Source organism: Engystomops pustulosus, chromosome 7 (genome assembly GCF_040894005.1).
Source record: "Engystomops pustulosus chromosome 7, aEngPut4.maternal, whole genome shotgun sequence".
Taxonomy (NCBI): domain Eukaryota; kingdom Metazoa; phylum Chordata; class Amphibia; order Anura; family Leptodactylidae; genus Engystomops; species Engystomops pustulosus.
This window is the reverse complement of record NC_092417.1, coordinates 81,349,908-81,367,014: the sequence shown is the minus strand read 5'-3', so window position 1 is coordinate 81,367,014 and position 17,107 is coordinate 81,349,908. Positions and strand designations below refer to the sequence as shown.

General features: G+C 45.5%; 1 protein-coding gene across 2 annotated transcripts in view; it reads right to left on the bottom strand.

The window, feature by feature from the left end:
- The window catches only part of JPH3 (junctophilin 3), a 117,168-nt gene that overhangs the window by 22,247 nt on the left and 77,814 nt on the right, over positions 1-17,107 (bottom strand). For both annotated transcript variants that reach the window (XM_072117092.1, XM_072117091.1), the window contains exon 3: positions 6,129-6,253. In XM_072117092.1, the coding sequence (XP_071973193.1) occupies positions 6,129-6,253 (125 nt within the window). The remainder of the gene's footprint in view (positions 1-6,128; positions 6,254-17,107) is intronic.

Genomic DNA, 17,107 nt, shown 5'->3' with positions numbered 1-17,107 from the left:
CCGATCTATCAAAATATAATAACGGTTTTTCACTGCGTTTAACCCCGTAACGGAAAATAGCGTCCAAAGTCAAAAATGACATTTTTTTGCCATTTTGGAAAATATTAAAAAATTAATAAAAAGTGATCAAAAGGTAGCACAGTCCTAACAATGATAGCAATGAAAACGCCATCAAAAGTCGCAAAAAATGACACCACCCACAGCTTCGTACACCAAAGTATGAAAAAGTTATTAGCGCCAGAAGATGACAAAATCAAAAAAAAAATTTTTGTACAGGAGGTTTTAATTTTTTTAAATGTATGAAAACATTATAAAACCTGTACAAATGTGGTATCCCTGTGATCGTAGCAACCCAAAGAATAAAGTAGACATGTCATTTGGGGCGCTCAGTGAAAGCTGTAAAATCCAAGCCCACAAGAAAACGTCGCAAATGTGTTTTTTCACCATTTTCACTGCATTTGGAATTTTTTTCCCGCTTCCCAGTACGCGCCATGAAACATTAAATACCGTCACTACGAAGTGCAATTTGTTACGCAGAAAATAAGCCATAACAGAGCTCTTTATGTGGAAAAATAAAAAAGTTATAGATTTTTGAAGGTGGGGTGTGAAAAATGGAAGTGAAAAAACGAAAAAAGGCCAAGTCGTTAAGGGGTTAAATAATTAATTGAGGGGGGGCAGTGTATTACAGATCCAGTCACATGTACCGCTATTTATCAGGCCCTCCAACGGTCTGAGAGAGACAATGAACGGCCCTCTATGTAAAAAGTTTGAGGACCCCTGACATAGACTGTAATGAAGAATTAAAATTCTTCTGGCCCTTTAATCAGTCTGTTAATTTCCTCTGCGCGATCCGTTGCGGAGCAGACACAGGACAGAAGATGGCTGCTGGTCACATGTCCACATCACATGCCCTGCACCTGCCTGGGCAGGTCATGTAATCACCACTACGTTTGGCTGTAGTCGGTTGGTTGCAGTGCAACCAGTATGGCCAGTGTTTTGGTGATGGCAGTTAGACATCATTACTTTGGTAACAGAGCAGGACAGTCTGTTAGATCATCACTGGGAGCAGAGCATAAGAGGTAGGAGGAGTTACTGAGAACTAAAGGATCTTGGTGGATCCGGGATCCAGTGACAACCATCTTGGTGATAACTTTAGAGAGGCCATAAAATTTTGTGAATCATAAAATCAAACTATTTAAGCTCCATTTTGTGACTAATGACATGGAGTTTTGTTACATTCATTTATTTATAGCATTATGGGTTTTTGTATCAGATGTTCATATTCCCGGAATAACCCTTTGACCTTTTCACTCTCCATGTCGTACTATTACGGCATGGAGAGGAGCAGATCGTGTTCGTGCCGTAATAGTACATCATGAAACTGATGACAGTTCAGCTCTACACTGGTGCTGAACCATCAATGGGAAACACGGGGTTTAAGTGGTAATCTACCACTGACAATCCCGTGTAACACCCGCGGGTGGAACAAGGGTGTTAACCCTTCAAATGCAACTAATGCAACTATGCATTTAAGTGCCTGCATAAAGATTCCCTGCTTGATCGGCGCCCCTACTGAACCATTTTCGAGGGGGGGGGGGGGATAATTGACACTATGGCAACCCTGGAGCCAAGACTCCAGTGCTTTCCAAAGTAAATGCCTGTAAGATCCTGTCTGTGACAGAATCTTACAAGTAGTGGTCCAGATTTGCTAAAGCCCCTGCGCCAATTGTCTGTCAGACTCAGCATGTTCTTTCATGTGCAAAAGGCTTTCACATGTATTTAAGAAGTGTCCGAGACACATTTGAGGCGCACACTGCACTATACTTGATGGGAGAAAAAATTCTGCACATTCCTGTGCCCAGTCGGACCGTGCGTCACATTTAACATGCAAAGTCCGAATGCTTTGTGTCGCACGCCCCATGTTAAAGGTGCACCAAAAAAAAAATTGTGCACTCTGTTGGAGCAGTGCAGGGGACACCATATTCATAAAGAATGAGCACCACAGATCATGAATCTGGCGCCCTCTTCACACTGCATATGGTGCAGTTTGCACAGTTTTTTTTTTGTAAAAGTGGGCCAGTGTGTCAGCCTATGCATCAGCATAGACTGACAGTTCTAATACCCTGCAATACATCAAACGATTGCTTGTTCACACCTCATGGTGGGACAAGTTAAAAAATAAAATAAAAAAATGCTTTTTAAATAAATATAAACTAATAAATTAATTATAAAGCCCCTAAAGCAATAACACTTACATATTAAATAAACAAAAATGAAAATCACCATACAAACCCCACATAAAAGTTATCGCTGTATAACTATTCCGGGGCGGAAGGGCCGCCTGCATAACGAGGTAGGGGGTTGGCTATATACTGGGGCACAGGGGCTGCTGGCTAAATGCTGGGGCAGGGGCTGGCAGGCTATATACTGGGGCAGGGGTTGGCTATATACTGGAGAATATGGTCTGGCATGCTATACACTAGGGGGCAGGGGCTGGCTATATACTACTGGGGGCATGCTGACTATATACTGGTGGACTGTAGGCTATACACTGGGGGGGGCTGTGACCAATGCATTTCCCACCCTTGGCTTATATTCGAGTCAATTGGTTTCCCCAGTTTTTTGTGGTAAAATTATAGGCCTCGGCTTCTACTCGGGTCGGCTTATATACGGTACATACAAAAAGAACAATATGGCCCTCAAGAAAGAAGCTGTCAACCAGCTCTATAGACCAAAAATAAAAAGAGTTATGCCACTTGGAAAATGATAATGCAAAAATTATAGATTTGTTTGTAAAAAAAAATAAGCCCTCCCATGGCAACATTAACAGAAAATAAAATATTTTATAGCTCACAAAAGTGCGCCGATGAACCAACTAAAAGACATGAAATTCTGTGGGGTAAAACTGACTAATACATGACCCATCTTCCCTTTTGAGCCTCGCTGTGCACCTATACAACAAGTAACGTGGAGTATAGTAAAGTAATGTGGAGTGTCTCCGAACTCCGCAGAAATTACATAACAAATTTTAAGATGGGTTTTCTCTTTTTGTCTTTTGTGAATATGTAAATTTCAGGGCTAAATGAATGTACTACTGACAAAATTGGACTACCGGTATTCTAAATTTTATCTCCATTTTGTTTTAATTACTATGAAGAGGTTGAGAAACTTCTTAAAAGCTGTTTCTGCTAGCTTGAGAGGTATATAGGGGATATATAGGGGTTTCCAATATTATATACATTGAAAAAAAATATCCAAAAATGTAAATTCTAAAATCACCTTGAACATACAGAAAACCAATGTTCGATTTGTAAGCCATGTGACATCAAAATAAAATATCATTTTAAAAATTATGAAATCATAAAGCAGAAAAATTTTGAAATTTGAAAATGCTGACTTTTTCAAAAATAAATAAATACAAAATCTTATCAGACAAAATTTACCACTAACAGGAAAGACAGCATGCGAATAAAAGAACAATCTCAAAATCTTAGGGTGCATTTATAGGTGGCGTTTTGGTTGCGAAAATGTTTACACAGCTATTTACACTTAAAGCTATGAAATTTTTTTTTTGCAAAACAGCCAAACGCATAGTAACATTTGATAACACATGCATTCTGAAGCAAATAAAACGCCACCTGTAAACGCACCCTTAAGCTATAAACTGGCTGCGTCCTAAAGGGGTCAATGAGGGTTAATTTATCTTCTTCAAACATTTCTTCACTTGGATCTTAATAAAACAAATGTAGCTGTGTGAAGATAATTTCCTATAAATGTTGCAATGTTATCCCTTAGAAACGAGATCCTTGAACATGACCACCCCTGTTGGAGTTATTGCACAAAGAAACAAATAGTTTTTGCATATGAAATGGTTTGGAGTTATTGCACCTACCACAGCCATCCTGTGGTAATAAACAGTGAATTTTGTTAGTCGGGTGCCTAAATAGCGCATGTCTGGCCACCACTGCCATAGTGATGGGTGGTCGTATCCAAGGACAGCTCTTGTTTCTAAGGGACGAACTGCCTACATTTATGGGAAATTATCTTCACACAGGTACCGTATATACTCGAGTATAAGCCGAGTTTTTCAGCACAAAAAATGTGCTGAAAAACACAAACTCGGCTTATACTCAAACAAGACAGCAGAAAAAAAAAGGAAAAAAAAATCAAAACTCACCTTTCTGGCGGCCCCTTTGGGTCTTCTTTGCGATCCGTCGGTCAGCGGCCGGTCCGTGCGATGTCACAAGCACTGACATCAGCCGCCGCTGCAATAATATTGTGTGTGCCGGCAGCGGCTGATGTCAGCACTGTGCGGACCTGCCACTGACTTGCCGCTGAAAAAAAAAATAATAATAATCAAAACTCACCTTTCCGGCGGCCCCCTCGGGTCTTCTGTGTGATCCCGCAGTCAGCGGCAGGTCCATGCGATGTCACAGACACTGACATCAGCCGCCGCTGCAATAGTATTGTGTGTGCCGGCAGCCGGCACACACTGTGATGTCAGCGGCTGCGGCTGACGTCAGCGCTGTGCGCGGCACGGACCTGCCGCTGACTGCGGGATCACACAGAAGACCCGAGGGGGCCGCCGGAAAGGTGAGTTTTGATTATTTTTTCTTTTACATCAACGGGGCGGGGGTCCGGCTCGGTAAAGGGGCACAGGGGCTGGCAGCCTATTGACCGGGCACAGGGGCAGGCAAGTTATTGACCGGGGCACAGGGGCTGGCAGGCTATTGACCGGGGCACAGGGGCTGGCAGGCTATTGGCTGGGGCACAGGGGCTGGCAGGCTATTGACTGGGGCACAGGGGCTGGCAGGTGGTATACTGGGGCACAGGGGCTGGCAGGCTGTATACTGGGGCATGGGGGCTGGCAGGCTATATACTGGGGCACAAGGGCTGGCAGCCTGTATACTGTGGTACAGGGGCTGGCAGGCTGTATACTGGGGCACAGGGGCTAGCACGCTATATACTGGGGAACAGGGGCTGGCTAGCTATGTACTGGGGCAGGGGCTGGCAGGGTATATACTGGGGGGCAGGGGCTGGCTGGCTATATACTGGGGCACTGCTGGCTATATGCTACTGGGGGCTGCTGGCTATATACTACTGGGGGCTGCTGGCTATATACTTCTGGGGGCTTGCTGGCTATATACTTGGGGGAAGGGGCTGTGACCAATGCATTTCCCACCCTCGGCTTATACTCGAGTCAATAGGTTTTACCGAGTTTTTGTGGTAAAATTAGGGGTCTCGGCTTATACTCGGGTCGGCTTATACTCGAGTATATACGGTACATTAGTTTAATAACAGGCAGTTGAAGAAATGTTTGAATATGTCAGATAAATAAAATTAGATGTGAATGTCCTGATGAGAATACTCTTTTAAGTGTCCGCTTTATGCACAAGAAAGAGTCCCTAGATGAGTCCTGCACTTGTGCATTGAGTAAGGAGGTCAACAACCAATACTCCTTACTTCAGGGCACATGTCCTGTTTAATGAACTCATGGGGGCAGATTTATCAAGCAGTCTGAAAGTCAGAATATTTCCAGTTGCCCATGGCAACCAATCACAGCTCAGCTTTCATTTCACCAGTGCTCATGAATATTTTAAAGGGTAGCTGTGATTGGTTGCCATGGGCAACTGGAAACATTCTGACTTTCAGACTGCTTGATAAATCTGCCCCATGGACTCTTCTCAGGCTATTTACACATTGCATGAGTTGTATTATACACGCAAAAACATTATTTTGTGAGGGGTGTGCTTAGGATAATAAAACCAAACATCAAACTAATGGTTTTGGGCCCTTAGTACTAGTGATGGCTCCATCCAAAATTTTATGTTGTTTCCATACTTTGCAAGCAAAATAAATATTTTATTACAGGTCATTGGTTTAAATGTGAAACAATAGAACCTGTCAGGTTCTAATGTGATGATTGGGTGCTGCAGAGATAAGAGCCTGGATGCTGGGGTAGACATAGATGAAACTGCAGATAATAGTCAGATTTTATACTGACTGGATTCAGCTATTTATAAGATTTTCAGTGTACCGTGAGTGAGCAGTGAGGATCCTAAAGGTATGTCACTTATCTCAGATCCAGCTATGTCCAATAATACATAATTTTGGCTTCTGGTACTTACCGTTTTCCCGGTGCTGGAAGGATGGAGAAAACTCTTTGGCAGCAATCCTGGCAATCTGAGCTTCCTCCTGAGCCTTGAGAGCTGCTGCAGCAGCTGCGTCAGCCTTGGCCCTGGAATGTGACGTCCTAACCAGATAAAGAGAGAAAATAATGGGTCAAAGAGAGACAAAAGACAAGATTTTACCTGCTGTATAGTTCATGCACAATAAGTATAGGTACAGAATGTTGTATATGTGGTTGTTAAGCTGCTGTAGAACTACAAATAAAAGCACTTCCTGTCAATAAAGTATCTCACATGCTTGGGCATGGTGAGATTCATAATGCTACAAACTTGTGAACCAATATGTTTTGGGTTTTTTTAAATCTCTTCCTAGTACAAATCTCCAGTGAGGCCGGGTTCACACCGTGTGATTGAATTGTATTTAGGAACACAAATCAAAGCAAACCTACCATCAGAAATCTTGTTAGATTCTCTCCTGCCAGCCTAATCCCTAAACTGCATTCGGATAGTCCTTGTAACTATTAAAAACTTTATCTTTGTGTTATGCAAATTACCTTTAGAGGCTACTGGGGTATGTACTAGCCTCTCCGAGCACTGGAGATAGGGCTATGCAAGGAGGGGCAATGGAGAAGCTACTGGGGCATGGAGTAGCCTTAAAGGAAATCTCTCATCAAAATCCATAATGATAAACCAGGGGCACTTACTCATAGATCCAGGCAACGGGACTGTGGTAATCTTATGTTTGTTATCCATGGCCTCATTCCTTCTAAAATCAACTTTTATAATTATGCCAATAAGCCAGAGTGCTTCAACTTCACAGGCTGTAAGATTTTCTTCCCCTCCACCTGTGCCTGCTGTAATCTTACACAGTGGGGGAGAGTTTTCCTACACAGTGTAACAGTCTCTGAATCTGAGGTATAAAGGGGCTATGGTAATGCCACCAGAGCTATTCAGGCTCATTATCATAATTTTAAAAGTCGATTTTTAAGGAAGGAGACCAAGGATAGCAAATATCTAAAGATTTCCACAGTCACAGTGACTGGATCTATGAGTAAGTGGTTAATCATGATGGATTTTGATGATAGATTTCCACATGTACAGCCAGTGACAGGTTCTTATAGAGCTCTATTAACTGACTGACACCCTTCTTTTAGCTAAAAATAGTTTTGCTTACATCCACATAATCACCTTTTATCTTATATTACCTGGCATCAGAGGGGAGAGGGCGTGCCCTGCTCATCCAGACCCTCCCATCTAATACTTCCCATACCTTATGCCTCCTTACTGGTCACAGTTAATGTCATGTGAACATAGTGACATCATCTCAGGTCCTTTTGCCTCTTAATAATAGAAAACTGTACCCCATGTATGTATCTGACCACATGAAATCACATCCATGGACTTCTACTCCTTTCCATCCTCCATGGAGGCTGCTGTGATTTCATGTAACCACATACATGGTGTACAGTTTGCTATTCTAAGAAGGTTAAAGGACCTGTGATGATGTCACTGATCACATGTCATGAATGTAACACAAGGCAATGTGTAAAAAAATGGACACAATGGGGCTCATTTACTGAGGGTTGCGGATAACACTTTAGTCGGAATTTGCACTTTTTTCAGGATTGCACAGCTTTGACAGGTATTTAAAAGGTGTCTGCGCCGGGATTGTGTCGCACGCGATTGGTTTTTGCCGCAGCTGCACTGGCTTCCATGCGACACAAATTAGGGGGCATGCCGTCGGATAATCTGACTGATTCGGACTGAGCTCTGGATTTAACTTTCAAATTGTGTCGCAAGCTAATGCACTTACATGCACCACTTAAAAGATGGTGAACTCTGTTGGAACTGAGCGGGGAAGCGACACATGCAGGATATTGGGAACACAATCTTAGTGAATTGCAGCACAGTGCATTATTGTCGGACAATGCAATTTCTGTGAATTCCAGCAAACAGGTAAGTAAATGTGACCCAATATTTCCCATCTTTACATAGAGCTTTATATGTCTGAAGTTAAATATTAGCAGACAGTCCCTAAGTACAAGGAGGCAGAGCAGGGATTTGAAGAGACATAGAGCTGTCAGTCCCAATAATGGGGCGTGGTTCACTGCCAGCCTCAGAAAACGTCTGTAATTAAGGTACAGTGCCCCAATAGCGGCTAATTTTAGGTGATATGAGGAGGACTTGTAACTAGAGATGAGCGAGCACTAAAATGCTCGGGTACTCGTTATTCGAGACGAACTTTTCCCGATGCTCGAGTGCTCGTCTCGAATAACGAACCCCATTGAAGTCAATGGGAGACTCGAGCATTTTTCAAGGGGACCAAGGCTCTGCACAGGGAAGCTTGGCCAAACACCTGGGAACCTCAGAAAAGGATGGAAACACCACGGAAATGGACAGGAAACAGCAGGGGCAGCATGCATGGATGCCTCTGAGGCTGCATAATCGCACCATTATGCCAAAATTATGGGCAACAGCATGGCCATGACAGAGTGACAGAATGAAGCTAGATAGCATCTAAAACATCCAATAATTGACCCTGACACTATAGGGGACGGCATGCAGAGGCAGCAGCGGCAGGCTAGAGAGTGTCATGGCGACATACCCTAAATGGACTCAGGCTTCAAACCAATGGGTGGCAGAGAGGAACCAAAGGAGGTGAGCAAGAAGCGCTCAAATAATATCGGTACATGATAAAAGTTTGCCAGTATATTTTGTGGATTTCACAGCAGGGTGGCGACAAAGTTAACATGGAAGCCATGAAAACAGCCCAAAATTCTGCCTGACACAGCTCGTTTGATAAGGGGACCATGTATGGAGGCAGTGAACTAGTAGTAGATTAAAGGTGCTGCAGTTAAAACTATGTTAGTTGGATCTTGGCATGGAGCTGGCGCTCCGCTGCCAGGCGAGCTTTCGCCAATCCAAGCCCCTGTCTCTAGGCTACTCCCCAAACAGCACTTCTAAGAACCTTTTGTATAAGATCAAGTGTAGTAGCGTTCTTATAAGTTTAGGATATGGCGGGTGAGGGGAATGTAAACAGATGCGCAAGAAGCGCTGAAATAATATCGGTAAATGATAAAAGTTTGCCAGTATTTTTTGTGGATTACACAGCAGGGTGGCGACAAAGTTAACAAGTTTGTTGTGGAAGCCATGAAAACAACCCAAAATTCTGCCTGACACAGCTCGTTTGATAAGGGGACCATGTATGCTTACAGTTCATGCCAGTAGCTGCACTGGCTGCCAGTCTCCTTTCGAATAGTTTAAAATAATAACCCTCATCCATAAAGCTCTGTATAATGCTGCACCCCCCTACCTCTCCTCTCTTATCTCAGTCTATCGCCCAACCCGTGCTCTTAGATCCGCCAGTGATCTTAGATTAACCTCTACCCTAGTGCGGACCTCCCACTCGCGTCTCCAAGACTTCTCTAGAGCTGCACCAATTCTATGGAATGCTCTGCCCTGGACTATCAGACTAATACCTAACCTCCAAAGTTTCAAACGTGCTCTTAAAACCCATTTCTTTAGGCAAGCCTATAACACTCATTAACTGCATGAAGTTTTAACTCTTCTACTAACCCGTCCTGTGTCGTCCTCCCATCTGTTATCCAGCAACCAACAGGCACCAGACTTCTCTACAGTCCCATTCACCCTGGACCTGGTATATAAGATGACGGCTGAGTGGTTCAAGCGACAGCAATTCCATTTATTATATTTTGTTCTATTCCCTAAGAAGAATGGCTTGACCATTAAATATTCTTTTACCTCGTGTTACCCCATCATCTTCATAAACCGTAAGCTCTGGCGAGCAGGGACCTCACTCCTGTTGTTCCATACAAATGTTGTGCTCTGTTACATTACATTTGTATTTGTTTCCTATGATTTGTAAAGCGCTACGGAATATGATGGCGCTATATAAATAAAGATTATTATTATTATTATGGAGGCAGTGAACTAGTAGTAGATTAAAGGTGCTGCAGTTAAAACTATGTTAGTTGGATCTTGGGATGGAGCTGGCGCTCCGCAGCCAGGCGAGCTTTCGCCAATCCAAGCCCCTGTCTCTAGGCTACTCCCCAAACAGCACTTCTAAGAACCTTTTGTATAAGATCAAGTGTAGTAGCGTTCTTATAAGTTTGGGATATGGCGGGTGAGGGGAATGTAAACAGATGCGCAAGAAGCGCTGAAATAATATTGGTAAATGATAAAAGTTTATTAGTATATTTTGTGGATAACACAGCTGGGTGGCGACAAAGTTAACAACTTTGATGTGGAATCCATGAAAACAACCCAAATTTCTGCCTGACACACCTCGTTTGATAAAGGGACGATGTATGGAGGCAGCTATATGGACGACTTTTGGAGGTAGCAATGGAGACAACGTGTGGAGGCTGCTATGGAGACAATTTAATTTGGATAGTGCCTGTATGTGGCAGTCCCAAAAATTTTTCAAACCAGAGGAGCAGGTAGGTGGCCCTCCAGAAAAATAGAATAGATTGAGTGCCTGTATGTGGCAGTCCCAAAAAGTTTTCAAACCAGAGGAGCAGGTAGGTGGCCCTCCAGAAAAATGGAATCGATTGAGTGCCTGTATGTGGCAGTCCCAAAAAGTTTTCAAACCAGAGGAGCAGGTAGGTGGCCCTCCAGAAAAATAGAATAGATTGAGTGCCTGTATGTGGCAGTCCCAAAAAGTTTTCAAACCAGAGGAGCAGGTAGGTGGCCCTCCAGAAAAATTGAATAGATTGAGTGCCTGTATGTGGCAGTCCCAAAAAGTTTTCAAACCAGAGGAGCAGGTAGGTGGCCCTCCAGAAAAATTGAATAGATTGAGTGCCTGTATGTGGCACTCCCAAAAATTGTTTAAAACAGAGGACCGGGTCGGTGGCCCTCCAGAAAAATTAAATGCATAAAGTACTATAGCTAGAGCCAGTGGGCCCTGTCAAAAAATAGCCAGTTTCCTCTGCTTTACTGTACAAAGAGGAGGAGAAGGAGGAAAATGAGGAGGAGGAGGAGTGGATCAATTATTCAGGTTGAGCTTCCTTCACCTGGTGGAGATTGGAAATTATGAGAAATCCAGGCTTTATTCATCTTAATAAGCGTCAGCCTGTCAGCGCTGTCAGTCGACAGGCGTGTACGCTTATCGGTGATGATGCCACCAGCTGCACTGAAAACCCGCTCGGACAAGACGCTAGCGGCAGGGCAGGCAAGAACCTCCAAGGCGTACAGCGCCAGTTCGTGCCACATGTCCAGCTTTGAAACCCAGTAGTTGTAGGGAGCTGTGTGATCATTTAGGACGATGGTATGGTCAGCTACGTACTCCCTCACCATCTTTCTGTAAAGATCAGCCCTACTCTGCCGAGACTGGGGAAAGGTGACAGTGTCTTGCTGGGGTGACATAAAGCTGGCAAAAGCCTTGTAAAGCGTACCCTTGCCAGTGCTGGACAAGCTGCCTGCTCGCTTACTCTCCCTCGCTACTTGTCCCGCAGAACTACGCACTCTGCCGCTAGCGCTGTCAGAAGGGAAATACTGTTTCAGCTTGTGCACCAGGGCCTGCTGGTATTCATGCATTCTCACACTCCTTTCCTCTGCAGGGATGAGAGTGGAAAGATTTTGCTTGTACCGTGGGTCCAGGAGAGTGAACACCCAGTAATCGGTGCTGGAATAAATTCTTTGAACGCGAGGGTCACGGGATAGGCAGCCTAGCATGAAATCTGCCATATGCGCCAGAGTACCAACGCGTAAGAATTCACTCCCCTCACTGGCCTGACTGTCCATTTCCTCCTCCTCCAACTCCTCTTCTTCTGCCCATACACGCTGAACAGTGAAGGACTCAACAATGGTCCCCTCTTGTGTCTCGCCAACATTCTCCTCCTCTTCCTCCTCATCCTCCTCCACCTCCACCTCCTCCGATATGCGCTGAGAAACAGACCTAAGGGTGCTTTGGCTATCAACAAGGGAATCTTCTTCCCCCGTCTCTTGTGACGAGCGCAAAGCTTCCGACTTCATGCTGATCAGAGAGTTTTTCAACAGGCCAAGCAGCGGGATGGTGAGGCTGATGATGGCGGCATCGCCACTGACCATCTGTGTTGACTCCTCAAAGTTACTCAGCACCTGACAGATATCAGACATCCACGTCCACTCCTCATTGTAGACTTGAGGAAGCTGACTGACCTGACTACCAGTTCTGGTGGAAGTTGACATCTGGCAGTCTACAATGGCTCGGCGCTGCTGGTAAACTCTGGATAACATGGTCAGTGTTGAATTCCACCTCGTGGGCACGTCGCACAACAGTCGGTGAGCGGGCAGTTGGAGGCGGCGCTGCGCTGCCCTGAGAGTGGCAGCATCTGTGCTGGACTTCCTGAAATGCGCACAGATGCGGCGCACCTTCGTGAGCAAATCTGACAGATTGGGGTATGTCTTGAGGAAACGCTGAACTATCAGATTTAACACATGGGCCAGGCATGGCACATGTGTCAGTCTGCCGAGTTGCAGAGCCGCCACCAGGTTACGGCCGTTGTCACACACAACCATGCCTGGCTTCAGGTTCAGCGGTGCCAGCCACAGATCAGTCTGCGCCGTGATGCCCTGTAATAGCTCTTGGGCGGTGTGCCTTTTATCGCCTAGGCTCAGCAGTTTGAGCACCGCCTGCTGTCGCTTAGCAACGGCACTGCTGCTGTGCCTAGAGCTACCGACTGATGGCGCCGTGCCCACGGATGGTAGTTCGGAGGAGGAGGTGGAGGAGGGGTGGGAGGAGGAGGAGGCATAGTAGGCCTGAAACACCTGGACCGAGGTAGGCCCCGCAATCCTCGGCGTCGGCAGTATATGACCAGCGCCAGGGTCAGACTCGGTCCCAGCCTCCACCAAGTTAACCCAATGTGCCGTCAGCGATATATAGTGGCCCTGCCCAGCAGCACTCGTCCACGTGGCCGTGGTCAGGTGGACCTTGTCAGAAACGGCGTTGGTCAGGGCACGGGTGATGTTGTCTGACACGTGCTGGTGCAGGGCTGGGACGGCACATCGGGAAAAGTAGTGGCGGCTGGGGACCGAATACCGAGGGGCGGCCGCCGCCATGAGGTTGCGAAAGGCCTCGGTCTCTACTAGCCTATAGGGCAGCATCTCCAGGCTAAGCAATCTGGAGATGTGCACATTAAGGGCTTGGGCGTGCGGGTGGGTTGCACTATATTTGCGTTTCCGCTCCAGCGTCTGGGGTATGGAGAGCTGAACGCTGGTGGATGCTGTGGAGGATCGTGGAGGCGACGATGGGGTTTTTGTGGCAGGGTCCTGGGCAGGGGGCTGACTATCAGCTGACACAGGGGAAGGAGCAGTGGTGTGCACGGCCGGAGGTGAACGGGCTTGTTGCCACTGAGTGGGGTGTTTAGCATTCATATGCCTGCGCATACTGGTGGTAGTTAAGCTAGTAGTGGTGGAACCCCTGCTGAGCCTGGTTTGGCAAATGTTGCACACCACAGTCCGTCGGTCATCCGGTGTTTCCTTAAAGAACCTCCAGACTTCTGAAGATCTAGCCCTCGCCGCAAGAGCCCTCGCCACGGGAGCTTCACTAGTTGACACATTTGGCGCTGATGCACCAGCTCTGGCCCTGCCTCTCCGTCTGGCCCCACCACTGCCTCTTCCAACCTGTTCTGGTCGAGGACTCTCCTCCGTCTCAGAAGCACTGTGTTCACCCGGCCTCTCAACCCAGCTTGGGTCTGTCACCTCATCATCCTCCGATCCCTCAGTCTGCTCCCCCCTCGGACTTCCTGCCCTGACAACAACTTCCCCACTGTCTGACAACCGTGTCTCCTCATCGTCGGACACCTCTTTACACACTTCCACTACGTCAAGAAGGTCATCATCACCCACAGACTGTGACTGGTGGAAAACCTGGGCATCGGAAAATTGCTCAGCAGCAACCGGACAAGTGGTTTGTGACTGTGGGAAGGGTCCAGAAAACAGTTCCTCAGAGTATGCCGGTTCAAATGCCAAATTTTCCTGGGAGGGGGCAGACTGGGGGGGAGGAGGCTGAGGTGCAGGAGCTGGAGGAGTGGCGATTTCGGTGACATGGGTGGACTGCGTGGAAGACTGACTGGTGGACAAATTGCTCGAAGCATTGTCAGCAATCCACGACATCACCTGTTCGCACTGTTCTGGCCTCAACAGTGCTCTACCACGAGTCCCAGTAACTTCAGACATGAACCTAGGGAGTGTAGCTCTGCGGCGTTCCCCTGCTCCCTCATAAGCAGGTGGTGTCTCACCCCGGCCAGGACCACGGCCTCTGACCCCTGCAGTAGTTGGACGCCCACGTCCCCGCCCTCGTCCTCTACCCCTAGCCCTCAGGTTAAACATTTTTAAAATGAGAGTTATAGCTTTAATTTTTTTTTAACTTTTTTTTGTGTTTTTGAGTTTTTAAAACCAAACGATGCTATCCTATTGCTATGGCTATTTTCTAGCCAAGTATGAAAGCACACTACTATGCCAGATGAGATGACACTGAGTTATTAAACAAAATAAACGTAAAATAAAAAAGGACAAATGGCAGACTGTGCCTAATTGAAATCCAACCCCTACTAAATTTTCCCACTTCGGTCTTTGCAATGGATATGTGCGTCACTAAGCGCAAAACACAGCGGTCGCAAGTCTCACTACAAATGGCTCACAATTGGCTAGTAGATGCACTGCAGCAAGTACAGCCACCAGCAGATCAACCAGAAATCAAATATATAACGCTACTGTAGGCGTAAGCCGTTTGGATTCTCCTATGGCTATTTTCTAGCCAAGTATGAAAGCACACTACTATGCCAGATGAGATGACGCTGAGTTATTAAACAAAATAAACGTAAAATAAAAAAGGACAAATGGCAGACTGTGCCTAATTGAAATCCAACCCCTACTAAATTTTCCCACTTCGGTCTTTGCAATGGATATGTGCGTCACTAAGCGCAAAACACAGCGGTCGCAAGTCTCACTACAAATTGCTCACAATTGGCTAGTAGATGCACTGCAGCAAGTACAGCCACCAGCAGATCAACCAGAAATCAAATATATAACGCTACTGTAGGCGTAAGCCGTTTGGATTCTCCTATGGCTATTTTCTAGCCAAGTATGAAAGCACACTACTATGCCAGATGAGATGACGCTGAGTTATTAAACAAAATAAACGTAAAATAAAAAAGGACAAATGGCAGACTGTGCCTAATTGAAATCCAACCCCTACTAAATTTTCCCACTTCGGTCTTTGCAATGGATATGTGCGTCACTAAGCGCAAAACACAGCGGTCGCAAGTCTCACTACAAATTGCTCACAATTGGCTAGTAGATGCACTGCAGCAAGTACAGCCACCAGCAGATCAACCAGAAATCAAATATATAACGCTACTGTAGGCGTAAGCCGTTTGGATTCTCCTATGGCTATTTTCTAGCCAAGTATGAAAGCACACTACTATGCCAGATGAGATGACGCTGAGTTATTAAACAAAATAAACGTAAAATAAAAAAGGACAAATGGCAGACTGTGCCTAATTGAAATCCAACCCCTACTAAATTTTCCCACTTCGGTCTTTGCAATGGATATGTGCGTCACTAAGAGCTAAACACAACGGTAGCAAGTCCCCCTGCTAATTCCTCACAAAATGGTACTAGATGCAAATAAAAAAAAAAAAAAAGTAGAACGTTATTGTAGCCCTAAGAAGGGCTGTTGGGTTCTTGGAGAATCACTCCTGCCTAACAGTAAGCTAATAGAACACCCTAACGCTTTCCCTGACCAGCAGCAGCTCTCTCCCTAGCGGCATCCAGACACAGAATGATCCGAGCAGCGCGGGCAGCGGCTAGTCTATCCCAGGGTCACCTGATCTGGCCAGCCAACCACTGCTATCGACGTGTAAGGGTACCACGTCATGCTGGGTGGAGTGCAGAGTCTCCTGGCTTGTGATTGGCTCTGTTTCTGGCCGCCAAAAAGCAAAACGGCGGGAGCTGCCATTTTCTCGAGCGGGCGAAGTATTCGTCCGAGCAACGAGCAGTTTCGAGTACGCTAATGCTCGAACGAGCATCAAGCTCGGACGAGCATGTTCGCTCATCTCTACTTGTAACCCTTTATCAACAGGCATTGTTACTCAATGCATGCAGTGCTTGGAAAAGATAGTACATGCCGCAGTAGCCTCTCAAGGTAATCTGCAGAACACAAAGTTAAAGTTTTTAATAAAATGGGCTAGTTACATTGACTAACTAAATACAGTTAAGGGATGAGGCTGTCAGGAGGAATCTACATCACCATCTACTTGGTGATGTGGCTTTTAGCATTTATGTTTACAAAATGCAATGTTAATGCCATGATCCAATACTTGTATTTACAAAATGCACTGTTAATGTGATGTTAACACACTGAAGTTTACACAATAAAGATTCCTTTAACCCCTGACTTTCTGTTTACCTCCTATAACTCAGTAATGATCAGTGTAAAATTCCAGAGTGTGGGCGGGGACTCTCTAAGCACAAATCTCATGATTCCACAAGTTCTGTGTAGTGACAATGTGGTTAGATTATTAGGGCAAAGGTTTATATACACTTTCATTTAGCTTTTGAACATTGTACCAGTATCTGACACATAGAAAGGGAGATGAGACATATCAGAGATAAGAGATGACGAAATCCATAAGATGTATATAACACACAATGACAGTCTCAGCTCTGCTAACTCACCTCTAACACACAGTACTGCTATATACCTCCCTCCCATCCCCCTGGATAAAGATCTGTGTGAGCTCCTTCGTGAATGCAAGGGTGGGAGCTAGAGTAAGAGAGCAGAGAGAAGCGCAGCTCAGCAATAGGCAGTATATTGTATGAGCAATCAGACCCTGCAGGGTTAAGATGACATAAAGACTACAATTTAAAGGAGACCTTTCATTGTAATATGTGTACATGTATATAAAATTAAGTAAAAAAAATGTGAGTGAATCACCATTCATATGAAAAATAAAAACAGTTCACATCCTCCTTTC